Source organism: Rhineura floridana, chromosome 6, assembly GCF_030035675.1.
Source record: "Rhineura floridana isolate rRhiFlo1 chromosome 6, rRhiFlo1.hap2, whole genome shotgun sequence".
Taxonomy (NCBI): domain Eukaryota; kingdom Metazoa; phylum Chordata; class Lepidosauria; order Squamata; family Rhineuridae; genus Rhineura; species Rhineura floridana.
In genome coordinates this window covers 76,746,798-76,760,173 of record NC_084485.1, presented here as the reverse complement: position 1 = coordinate 76,760,173, position 13,376 = coordinate 76,746,798, and the positions used below count along the sequence as shown (strand labels likewise).

Sequence of the window (13,376 nt, the reverse complement as noted above, 5' to 3'; positions counted from 1 at the left end):
CAGCATATGTGGACTGTGGTGTAAAAAAAGTACTGGGTGCTCATCTGACTCTTTTCAAACTTGCCATGCAGAATGACTGGGAATTCTGTTCAGCAACTGAGATTATGCTAATTGCAATGCCATTTGGAAGGAAGGGCTATGCATTCAGCTGTACTACTAGTATGGGCTGTTGCAACCTGCTGTAACCTTTAGACTCTAATGACTATAGCCAAGTGCCTTTTAATTCTCTGTGAGGATGACACTATCTTGGCATGATATGGCAGATCTTATGATTCGAAACAATCAATAAATCCAGCTCAGTTTTTTTAAAAAAATGTTGTAGTTTACATCAATTCTAATTTATTATTTATTTCATTCTTCATCACTTTGAATGAAATCAGAGATGCCATCCTAGATTTGTGGGTGCACATATGCATACATATGTGAGTGGAGGAGAGGGGCAACATTCAGCTAGTCAGTGACCCGGTTCACATATAATGCTAAGCCAAACTATGGGTTAGTGCAAATGAGCAAATGTGCAGGCTCCAAAGAGGGGGTCACAGCCACTTTGCTCTTCCTCAACCTGTTGCTGCTGGAGATCATCCTGTGATTTGGCTTAGTGTAGTTATCTAAACCTGGGCTCATGTTTAGCTCTCTCCGGGCAAACTACAAGCTGTAACCTAGGTTTGCCCTCAAGGTTTACAGCTCACAGTTTATCTTGGAGAGCTAAACCATAAGCCTGGGTTCAGATAGCACACTAAGTCAAACCATGGCTTAGCTCAGCTCAGTCCAGCACAGCAGCAGAACAACCAAAGGAGGAGCAGAATGGCTGTGATATCCTCGCTGGGACCCAAACATTTGCTCATGCATGCTTAGCCATGGTTTGGCTTAGCATTATGAGTGAACGAGTTTAGTGTGAAGAACCAGATTAGGCAGGTATTAGCTGTTCTGAGACATGATCATGTTGTGATGGTGATCTTTCTTATCTAAATGCCACCTTGCAGTGAATATACTGTACTATACTCAGTTCCATCAACTGACATGCTACACATATTTCCCACTGAGCTGCACATCCTGCCACCAGATCAGACCCCTAACTTGTATGATGCACAGTCCAATTTTCATACATAGAAAAAGAAAGCAAAACACCCTTCCGGGAACATCTAACTTTTCCTCTCCTGTCTACATCAGTGGTCAGCAGGAGCAACCAGCAGGATGGGGGCAGCACCACAGAGCTGGCCTCTCAGCAGCGGCATCACATGTGCTTACCAGGATGGGGTCAGGGCAGGCCCTGACCTCTTTATACCCCTGCACCATCCCCACCCTGGCAAATGGCAGCGATGCTGCTGGTGGGAGGACAGCTTCATGGCACCATCACACCATACCAGCTGCTCCAGGTGGTTAGCCCATATTGTGAGGCATGAGATCCCATTCTTTCCAGTTCAGCATTATTAGGATTCATTACAGAATGAGCTAGCCAATACTAGCATTACATCTTATGGTGATGTTGCAAAATGAATACATGAGGAATCAGCAAAGAAGAGTTTTTACCTAACTGTATTAATAAAGGATTTCATCCACATAATGGATCACAGAAAGGATACAGTTTCCACAGACAAAAAGAATAATGAAGTAAATGCAAACCAGCATACCAGGATAAGTTGGCCCTCCATAAGCCATTATCCCATTGTACATGATAGAAGTCCAGTCTTCTCCAGTCAGAACCTAGGAGGAGACAAGAGATTTTAGAAGAAATAGGATGTCCTGAGCAGATCCACTGCATTAGACAAGCCTTCCCCAGCCTGGTGTCCTCAGAATGTTTTGGACTATAATTCTCATTAGCCCCAACCAGCATGGCCAATGTTTAGGAATGATGAGAGTTGTTGTTCAACAACATCTGGAAAACAACAGGTTGGGGAAGGCTGTATTAGGTTCTCTTTGGGGTTTGAAGGCCTAAGAAAGACTCTTTTCTCAGGCCTTGCAGTTCCAAAAAGTCTATGCATTCCCAAAGCTCATAAAATATTCCAGAATTCACAGCTTCTGTTTATCTGTTGCTCACCCATTTTCTGCTAGAACTTAGTAAAGAATATGAGAATAATTACCTACAAAATCCTGTCCTTAACTTCACCCCACAAGTTGTACCTGGAAGACACTGATGAGAGCCTGGGGGAAGTTATCAAAGGTGCTACGTCGTATCACTACATCATCAAAGTCAAACCTCCCTCCAAAAAGCTGCATCCCTAACAGGGCAAAGATGACAATGAAGAGGAAGAGGAGGGTGAGGAGGGAGGCAATGGAGCGCACTGAGTTCAGCAGAGATGCCACTAAGTTGTTCAGAGAGGTCCAATACCTAGAGAGAGAGAGAGAGAGAGAGAGAGAGAGAGAGATGTTCCATCTATATCAAGATGCTGAGATGCATGCATATCTGCGAGCTAACCTGTGAAGTACAGTCTACTAGTTAAAGACAGAGAATATGAATTGCCTGCTACTATTTTCTCAATCCTAATGAATATATTACTATTAAGTAAGATGCTGTTTTGTTAACACAAATAGAAAGTAGTTTTAATATGATGGCTGCCATCTTGAATACAGTTAAGCATGTGCAGCCACATCTAAGATGGCAGCAACCACTATTTATTTATTAACTTTTTGCACCTGCTCCTTATCAAAGAAGTGATGCCAGATGAAGCATGCCAAATATAAAATCAAACTATCAATATAAGAATTAAAGTAAAAAAAATTAAAACAATACCAATTAAAACATTAAAACAATATAAAATCAATCTGTATAAGAAACATACAGTTGGCTATATTTCAGAGCTTGGAAAAGTTACTTTTTTGAACTACAACTCCCATTAGCCCAATCCAGTGGCCATGCTGGCTGGGGCTGATGGGAGTTGTAGTTCAAAAAAGTAACTTTTCCAAGCTCTGCTATATTTGCAGGACAGTCACTATGCTGTGCTGCTGCCTGGATGGCTCCATCATCTATTCTTCCGTCTAATCTAGCCTGGTACCTCCTGGAGTCTTGCATGGACTCATGACTAGTTCTTAGGACTTGTGGCTAGAGGAGCCATCTTCAAACATCACAGTTCAGCCAAGGAAAAGTTTAACTGCTTTTGACAAACCACTACTCTCCACTACAGATGAATGGTGAATTTAAACAATTTGTTCAGTCTCAGAAACACCACGAGATGAAATCGCATGCACTCTTTACTTTGTTTTTGTATGATGGACTTGAGGCAGGTAGCCACACAACATTATGGCAACCAAATGAATTCACAGGAGTTCTGCCAAATGGGATCAAAAGTCCATCTAGTCCAGCATTATGTTTCCAAAAGCAGCTAGCTGGATGCTTCTGTTAGGCTTACAAGCATACTGCCTCTCACCAGGATGGCAAGGGGTCTGGAAACCAAATCCTATGAGGAATGGTTGGAAGAGATGGCATACTCACTTAGTTATCTTGAAAATCCTCAGCAGGCGAATGCACCGCAAAACAGAGATGCCCAGGGGAGTCATGGAGGTAAATTCCACCAGTATGATCTCTAGGATGCCAATGCACACCACAAGGCAATCAAAGCGGTTGAAGAGGGACATGAAGTACTGACGAAGGCCCAGGGCATACATCTTCAGAATCATCTCTACCGTGAATAGAGCCAGAAGCACTCGGTTGGCAATATCTATAAGTAGAAAAGCCTGACTGGTCATGAATGCATCAGATCTCCTCTAACCAGGAAGGGCTATGCAAGAGCCCAATTCCGAGAGAGAGAGAGAGAGAGAGAGAGAGAGAGAGAGAGAGAGAGAGAGGTGGGTGGGGAAGAGTTATTTCACCCTACCCAGCTCTCCTCTCTGCTGGGAAACATCACTTCCACTTCCAGCCCCCAGTTAACAGCAGCCATTAAGAGCACATGCAAGAACCAAACCAGCTGTTACACATAGCAGGTGTATGTTTTCCCCCGACTGTTATTTTTTTTTTACACTGAAAAGCAGAGGCTGCCATATAGAATAGGAAGATAGAAAGCTGCCTTATTCAGGATCAGACCATTGGTCCATCTAGCTCAGTATGATTGACTCTGATTACCAGTGACTCTCCAGGGTTTTCAGGAAGGAGTCTTTCCCAGACCTACCTGAAGATGCCAGAGACTGAACCTGGGACCTTTTGCATGAAAAACATCTGCTCTGCCACTTAGCTAAGTGCCTTTTCCCTGAAAGAGTGTTGGAGAGATGTGCTGCTTAATTCTTTCCCTTCCTGCCATTAGTCAGTTCAAAAGTGTTCCATGGCTGTTTTTTTGGGAAATATGCAGGCTCCCCATAAATTGCATCCTAGAGTATTGAAGGAACTGGCTGAAGAACTCTCAGGACCGCTCTCTAACTTTGCGAAATCATGGAGGACCGGTGAAGTGCCGGATGACTGGAGAAGAGTTAATGTTGTCCCTATCTTCAAAAAGGGCAAGAAGGAGGAAACGGGAAACTACAGACCAGTCAGCCTAACATCAATCCCTGGAAAAATTCTGGAGCAGATTATAAAGCAGTCAGTCTGTAAACTTGAAAACAATGCAGTGATTACTAGGAGCCAACATGGATTTATGAAGAACAAATCCTGCCAAACTAATCTCATCTAGTTTTTTGATCGGGTATCCTCCCTTGTAGACTGTGGGAATGCTGAGGACATAATATATCTTGAGTTCAGCAAAGCTTTTGACAAAGTGCCCCATGATATTCTGATTAGCAAGCTAGTTAAATGTGGGCTGGATGGAACAACTATCAGGTGGATCCACAGTTGGCTCCAGAATCATACTCAAAGAGTGCTTATCAATGGTTCCTTCTCAAACTGGGCGGAAGTAACGATTGGGGTACCACAGGGCTCAGTCCTGGGCCCAGTGCTCTTCAACATTTTTATTAACGACTTGGATGAGGAGGTATAGAACATGCTTATCAAATTTGCAGATGATACAAAATGGGGGGGGCACAGCTAATACCATGGAAGACAGAAAGAAAATTCAAAGGAATCTTGATAGGCTAGAGCATTGTGCTGAAAACAAGAGAATGAAATTCAACAGGGATAAATGCAAAGTTCTACACTGGGGGGGGAACCAAATGCACAGTTATAAGATGGGGGATACTTGGCTCAGCAGTACGACACGTGAGAAGGATCTTGGAATTGTCATTGATCACAAGCTGAATATGAATCAACAGTGTGATGTGGCTGCAAAAAAGGTAAATGGTATATTAGGCTGCATTAACAGAAGTATAGTTTCCAAATCGCGTGAAGTACTAGTTCCCCTCTGTTCAGCACTGTTTAGGCCTCATCTTGAGTACTGCGTCCAGTTCTGGTCTCTGCACTTCAAGAAGGATGCAGACAAACTGGAACAGGTTCAGAGGAGGGCAACAAAGATGATCAGGGGACTGGAAACAAAGCCCTATGAGGAGAATCTGAAAGAACTGGGCATGTTTAGCCTGGAGAAAAGAAGACTGAGGGGAGATATGATAGCACTCTTCAAGTACATGAAAGGTTGTCACACAGGGGAGGGCCAGGATCTCTTCTCGATCGTCCCAGAATGCAGGACACGGAATAATGGGCTCAAGTTGCAGGAAGCCAGATTTCAACTGGATATCAGGAAAAACCTCCTAACTGTTACAGCCATACGACAATGGAACCAATTACTAGAGAGGTAGTGGGCTCTCCGACACTGGAGGCATTCAAGAGGCAGCTGCAGCCATCTGTCAGGAATGCTTTGATTTGGATTCCTGCATTGAGCAGGAGGTTGGACTTGATGGCCTTATAGGTCCCTTCCAACTCTACTATTCTATGATTCTATGGTCTCTGAGTGGATAAATGGCAGGTAGGAAAAGGATTAAGCAAAGTCACCCCTTCTGGCTGCTCTTCCATGTCTCACAGTAGCCTCCAAGGCTGCTTTTCCATTTTTAAAAAAGCTATGGTCAAGAAGCAACTGCATGCAACATAGTTTAGTGCTAAGCATAAAGTAAGCGGCTGGTTCTAAGGGGTGAAAGGCAACAGTGAAAGGGAAAACTGAATGGACCACAGTGGAAGATGGAGCAGGAATTATATTGGTATGGAGATATGTTTGGGATGGGGTTGAGATGGGGCTAGGCTACTGAGAAGAAAAGCTCATTATAGGATAAAGTAAGGAAGTTTAGGATTGACAACATCACAGCCCCACACCTTGTTAACTGAATCTGGGAAGTTCCCAGAAATAGAGCGCCCAGCTCACCTTGGACGTGGGTTAGCCATTCAGATTGTCCATGATGCTCAGAGGCTACTGACAGGGTGTTCAAGGCAATAATCAGTATCACGAACCAATAGAAAAACCTGGACTTAACCACTTCCCGGCATTTCCTGCGAAAAAGACGGTTCCATCGCCGCCAGTGCCGGCTAAAGAAAAAGGAAGCAAAGAGAGTTAAAACCAGGATGGTGGCAGATCAATCCCCTAGCCAGCCTGGAGGACGAAGCCCCTGAAAAGGCTTCAGAACCCCACAAGAGTGGGACTCAAAGGCCTGTAATGGAGCAGAAAGAGAAAAGGAAGTATGTCATGGAATCCAGAGAGAAGGAGAGTGATTAAAGAATGGAAAAGGTTTTGAAATCTTTTTAAGAAATGAAAAAAACATTTCCACACATAAAAAATATGGAAAAATATATTTGAAAAAAAGATGTAAAAATGGAACTCAGGGTGAGATTTGAGTTGTGCACTCTTGTACTACAGCAGAACATGAACGTGTTTGGACAGGTATGAATGATATGCATGCTACTTACAAGAACAAAATCCATTTATTCATGCCCTCAATCTCATATAGGCTCTCTGTCTCTGAGCCACCGTCGTCTGATGGCATCATTCCTGTGGAAGATGAAGAAAGGTAAGAAGCCTGTTGTGTTTGGCACCTGAGGCACAGCTACAGGCTGTTTACAAAACTAGACGCATCAAATGCTGTCTAGGCCCAGGCAGTTCTCCTCCCTTCCCACTTCCTGGTCTTTTTCGCTTCTTGTCCTCTCAGACTAACTACATCTCGCAGCAAGCAGTGCTCTCAGCCATTGATTCTAGGCAATATAATATCTAAGAACAACCAAAACAACAATAACACAAGTTTAGTACCTTCCCCACGTGTCCGGTCACTATCCATGACTTCTGCATGGATGATCCAGTCCATGTAGCCTTTCATGTCTTCCTCCAGTTGCTGCTTCTCCCTCAGTTTCTGGAAGGTACCCCGTGATTTGGCTTTCTCGCGCTCTTTGGAGAACTCCCTGAAATAAACTCAGATGAGAACTTATATCGCATAATGACAGGCCAGGCAGCTGATCCCCAGTTCAGGTCTTGCTCAGTTGCGGCTGCATGATTTCAGGCAAGCTACTAGCTTTCTGCTTTAAACACACACACTTTCTACAATCTGGATGTAATAAAAGTGTCCTACTTTGCAAAGTGAGGGTTGAAAAGGATTACTAAGACAATGGCCTGGTTTGCATGTCATGTTAAACCATAGTTTTAATATTAAACCAGAGCTTGGAAGATTACTTTTAAAAAGTAATAAATTACAGTTACACGGCCCAAAAAAGTCGTAATTACCGTTACAATTACAATTGCTCTGAAAGTAACTGATTACTTTTCTTTTCCTTCAAAGTAATCACTACAATTACATTTCAGTTACTTAAAAAAAACACCTACAAGGTGCTGGCCTTGGCTGCTGCACATCTAAGTAGCCTAAAACAACATTAAAAATAAACACATACAGAGGTAGTAGAATAATTATTTTTATTCATAAGATAGCAATGGTAGTCTCTCCACTGGTAAGGGTGGTGGGGAGGGAGGCTGAGACCACTACTCAGATATTTGCACATCAAACCAAGTGCAACCCCCCCCCCACTCAGCCAGCCAGCACAATCTCTCTCATTTAACCATCTCCCAGACCCTGCCCTGCCACCAACTAAGGAACACTCACTCAAGCAAACACACACAGTCATCTTTCACCTCCACAGTTCTTTAACTCCATTCTGCTGCTGCCTGCTTCTCCTCCTTTATCCATGTTCTTGACCTTCGGATCCTTTTTCCCTCCATAAGAACATAAGAAGAGCCTGCTGGATCAGGCCAGTGGCCCATCTAGTCCAGCATCCTGTTCTCACAGTGGCCAACCAGGTGCCTGGAGGAAGCCTGCAAGCAGGACCCGAGTGCAAGAACACTCTCCCCTCCTGAGGCTTCCAGCAACTGGTTTTCAGAAGCATGCTGCCTCTGACTAGGGTGGCAGAGCACAGCCATCATGGCTAGTAGCTCCACTCCATTCTTCACCACCACTATCTGTTTTTTTAAATAATTGTTTTCTCCACTCCACCCCATCTCACTTTCCGCCTCCTCCCTCATCGCCTCCTATCCATCCACAGAGCATGAGGAAAGAGTGACACTGCACAGAAGCCCAGTTTGAGGCACATGATCTTCATCCACAAATCAGAGGTGCAGAAGACTTCTCCCTGCTCCCCCCACCAAGTAATGCCCAAAAGTAATTCTGGAAACGTTATAATTGCTCGACAAAAGTAGTAAAATTACACCTAGTTCTATTACAATCAAAATGTAAAGGAATTACCCATTTGTTACTCAAAAAAAGTAATGAATTACAAGTAATTCGTTACTTGTAACTAGTTACTTCCAAGCTCTGTATTAAACTATGGTTTAACATGAATTAGCAGCATCCTGGTGCATGCCGTTCTAAAGTCCCTGCTTGACTGCTCCTGGCAGCACTACGCTGGGGCAACAAACCACAAGCCTTGTCTTGTCATGTTGCCCAGATCCATAGTTCGTTTCTTGCTAGTACAACCACAGATAGTTGCCAAGTCTTGGTTCTTATCACTCATGGTTTGTGGTTTGTTGCTTCCAGTGCAATGCAGCCAGAAGTGGGGAAGGAGCAATGTACACCGGCAAGCTGCTCATTCACATGTGGTTTAACATGATTTGTGAACACAGCCATAGTATTTGAAAATGCTTTTAGCACCAGGTCTAAATTGATACAGGAAGTGATTTTATCCATGAAGTATTCCCTAAAGTAGTCACAGAGTGCTACTGGGGGCTTTAAGAGCCTAGAGTTAGGGATGAAGCAGGCTGTCCTCACCTCCACAGAAGAGTTTGGTAGAATGAGACTGAGCAGACACAATGCAGTCATTCCCAGAGTTCATCTGTACTACTGATATCATTGTGTTAGCAAGTTTGTTTTTCAGATTCCCCTCCCCCAACAGCTGGTGTTTTCTGCTCCAAATCCAAGCCTTTGAGGAGAACAGATCTTTGGGTCTGGAGCTTCATATCAAACCCTGAATCATCTGCCTTCAGTCAGAGGAAGTACTTAATTTGATTATCATATTATTTATTGGCAGGTAATAGATAATAGATAAGAAAAATGAGATGGAGAAGAAATGAATGGGCCCATCCTATGAGATGATTCCCTGGCAAATAGTTGTGTAAGCTCAAGTGCAACCTTGAGTCTGAACATCTTGTTGAACTACAATCCCCATCATCTCCAGCCAGCATGGTTAATACTCAGGGATTATAGGAGCTGCAGTTCAACAATATATGAGGACCCAGAGCAGAGCTTGGAAAAGTTACTTTTTTGAACTACAGTTCCCATCAACCTAATCCAGTGGCCATGTTGCCTAGGGCTGATGGGAGTTGTAGTTCAAAAAAGTAACTTTTCCAAGCTCTGACCCAGAGTTAGGGAATGCTGCTCAAGTAGGTAAGATCTGCTTTGCCAGTGCAGCATCGTAACTTGCCAAGTATCCCAGCCAATCCAAGATATTGAAAGCAGAACAGCATGCCTTTGCTTGAGTTCACTCTATCCGTGCTGAATCACAAGATGTGCTCATATGCCTATGATGTGGTTGAGAGCCCTTTGTGGCACTGGTATTCTATTGTACTATCAAGGCCAGCAATGACAAACTGAGATACTGGGATATGGGGGAAGGAAACAAAGCTTTCATGTTTTATTTTAGCACCATAAAGAAGATCCCAAGACCATTCCCTCCTCTAAGGACTTAACAATTTTAAGTCACATTCAGAGCAGACTCCCATGAGTAGCTAGCATACAGGCACCAATATTAGATAGGCACCATCTCTGTTATCTTTTTTGCCCCTACTAGACCTTCCTCTTTCAAGTAGAAACCCTTTTAAGTAGAAAACTTATCCCAGTCTGCATCTGTGTTGGAATTGCTTTTAAAGACTTTTTAAAAGGTTTTTTAAAAATGTTTTTATATAAGTTTTTAATACATTTTTAAAGATGTTTTGTTTTAATATATTTTAGTCTGTTTTTTTAAGACGTTATAGAGAGTTTTTAGTGTTTTTGTTTGCCACTCTGGGCTCCTACTAGGAGGAAGGGCAGGATATACATTTAATAAATCATCATCATCATCATCATTATATCACATACTCAGAGCTGCTTACCCACTGAGCACACCCAGGATCAGATTAAGGATAAAAAATGACCCAAGTAAGATGAGGCTGACGAAGTAGATCCAAGGCCATTCATTCCCAATGGCATCATTTACCTAAGGCAGAATAGAAATGTGATAATGATTTACAAGGCACTCTGGAAATCTTCTAATCTCTAGGTGAAAGAGTTTATTCTGGGGCCTGGGAGACAGCTAAGACAAAGGTGGGTGTATATCCTACCTCATTCATCAGACCTTCTTTCCCCCTAAAACACTGGGAGACCTGGTGGGTAATTGACTGCTAAAGGTGAGGACCTGAACCCTTCCTAGATTTCCTGCAATATCTGCTTTGACAAGTTATTTCTTGTTCAAGTGACTGCTGATTTCAGAGGTAGACATGTTGCTTGCACAAAGTGAAAGTCTCTGAAGTTTAAAAAGTCTTATACTTTGGGGGGCTATTGGAGTAGGAGCCCACACCTTAATTAACTGCTGCAACTTGATGTATAGCCTGTGCAGACTGATGCCCTAACTAGGGGAATGCTCTTCCTCTGGGATGACCAGTTCACTGGAAGAACAGCATCAACAGTGTTAACAGTATCAAAATGCAGTGAGTGGCACTATGCTCCATGGGTACTTCACTATCTGGAAGATGACATAACAACATCTCAGCTAAAGCTGAGAATAAGCTGCGAAGGATGCTAAAAGCAACAAAAAAGCTTTCTTCAGGTATGTCCATAATAAAAGACAGAGAAAAGAAATGGTGGCACAGCTACTCAATGAGGATGGCAAAATGATAACAGATGACAAAGAAAAGGCAGAAGTCCTCAATTCCTACTTTGGCTCAGTCTTCTCCCAAAAAAGGGCCTATGACCCTCCTGGGAAACATGAAGTAGAAGAGTCAGGATTGGATCTTTAGATGGATAGACAAATGGTCAAGGAATATCTAATCACTTTGAATGAGTTCAAATCGGCAGGGCCCGATAAACTGCATCCTAGAGTACTGAAGGAACTGGCTGAAGAACTCTCAGAACTGCTCTCTATTATCTTTGCGAAATCATGGAGGACCGGTGAAATGCCGGATGATTGGAGGAGAGCTAATGTTGTCCCTATCTTCAAAAAGGGCAAGAAGGAGGAACTGGGAAACTACAGACCAGTCAGCCTAACATCAATCCCTGGAAAAATTCTGGAGCAGATTATAAAGCACCAATCTGTAAGCACCTTGAAAGCAATGCAGTGATTACTAGGAGCCAACATGGATTTATGAAGAACAAATCCTGCCAAACTAATCTTATCTCATTTTTTGATCGGGTAACCTCCCTTGTAGACTGTGGGAATGCTGTGGACATAATATATCTCGACTTCAGCAAAGCTTTTGACAAAGTGCCCCATGATATTCTGATTAGCTAGCTAGCTAAATGTGGGCAGGATGGAACAACTATTAGATGGATCCACAGTTGGCTCCAGAATTGCACTCAAAGAGTGCTTATCAATGGTTCCTTCTCAAACTGGGTGGAAGTAACAAGTGGGGTACCACAGGGCTTGGTCCTGGGCCCAGTGCTCTTCAACATTTTTATTAACAACTTGGATGAGGACGTACAAAGCATGCTTATCAAATTTGAAGATGATACAAAATTGGGGGGCACAGCTAATACCATGGAAGACAGAAAGAAAATTCAAAGGAATCTTGATAGGCTGGAGCATTGGGCTGAAAACAAGAGAATGAAATTCAACAGGGACAAATGCAAAGTTCTACACTTAGGAAAAAGAAACCAAATGCACAGTTATAAGATGGGGTATACTTGGCTCAGCAATACGACATGTGAGAAGGATCTTGGAATTGTCGTTGATCACAAGCTGAATATGAGCCAACAGTGTGATGTGGCTGCAAAAAAGGCAAATGCTATATTAGGCTGCATTAACAGAAGTATAGTTTCCAAATCGCGTGAAGTACTAGTTCCCCTCTGTTCAACACTGGTTAGGCGTCATCTTGAGTACTGCGTCCAGTTCTGGTCTCTGCACTTCAAGAAGGATGCAGACAAACTGGAACAGGTTCAGAAGAGGGCAACAAAGATGATCAGGGGACTGGAAACAAAGCCCTATGAGGAGAGACTGAAAGAACTAGGCATGTTTAGCCTGGAGAAGAGAAGACTGAGGGGAGATATGATAGCACTCTTCAAGTACATGAAAGGTTGTCACATAGAGGAGGGCCAGGATCTCTTCTCGATCGTCCCAGAATGCAGGACATGGAAAAATGGGCTTAAGTTGCAGGAAGCCAGATTTCGACTGGACATCAGGAAAAACCTCCTAACTGTTAGAGCCATACAACAATGGAAACAATAATCTAGAGAGGTAGTGGGCTCTCCGACACTGGAGGCATTATTGCGGCAGCTGCAGCCATCCGTCATTGAGCAGGGAGGTTGGACTCGATGGCCTTATAGGCCCCTTCCAACTCTACTATTCTATGATTCTATGACAGCATGTCCATAGCTTTACATCCTTTTGCAATATGGCCCACACACCAAAAGGCCCAGCCTTACCCAGTAGAGGACTTCAGTCCACCCCTCCATGGAGATACACTGGTATACAGTCAGCATTGCAAACCCAAAGTTATCAAAGTGGGTGATGCCATTGTTGGGTCCTGGCCACTTGCCCCTGCACTCAGAGCCAGGGATAGTGCAGTGGCGCCCATGGCCTGTGTTTGTACATGGAGCTGGTTTTTCATTTTCCACAGTGGCAATGATATCTGAGGAAAGAAACAAAGGGATAAATGTGAGGCTCTCTGCAAAGATAGCTTGGGCATACTTTTATCTGTCTGTTTCAGCATGTACCCCGGTCCTCTGTTCTAACTGAAGCAGTTTCAGAGGATGCAGCAGGCATCTCATCTGCATCCACTTCCTGTTTATGCAAGAACACAAGAGGCAAATATTTTACCCCATAGACCTACTTCATGGTGATGTCCCAGGTACCTCCTGTGCTTTTATTAATT

At 43.4% G+C, this 13,376-nt stretch overlaps 1 protein-coding gene across 2 annotated transcripts in view; it reads right to left on the bottom strand.

Annotated features, from left to right (window-relative positions):
• CACNA1S (calcium voltage-gated channel subunit alpha1 S) overlaps window positions 1–13,376 on the bottom strand; it is a 100,839-nt gene that overhangs the window by 63,780 nt on the left and 23,683 nt on the right. For both annotated transcript variants that reach the window (XM_061632497.1, XM_061632499.1), the window contains exons 6-13: window positions 12,928–13,133; window positions 10,404–10,507; window positions 7,086–7,234; window positions 6,749–6,830; window positions 6,210–6,370; window positions 3,431–3,656; window positions 2,122–2,329; window positions 1,584–1,704 (exon numbers count right to left, since the gene is read on the bottom strand). In XM_061632497.1, coding sequence (XP_061488481.1) covers window positions 1,584–1,704; window positions 2,122–2,329; window positions 3,431–3,656; window positions 6,210–6,370; window positions 6,749–6,830; window positions 7,086–7,234; window positions 10,404–10,507; window positions 12,928–13,133 — 1,257 coding nt within the window. The remainder of the gene's footprint in view (window positions 1–1,583; window positions 1,705–2,121; window positions 2,330–3,430; window positions 3,657–6,209; window positions 6,371–6,748; window positions 6,831–7,085; window positions 7,235–10,403; window positions 10,508–12,927; window positions 13,134–13,376) is intronic.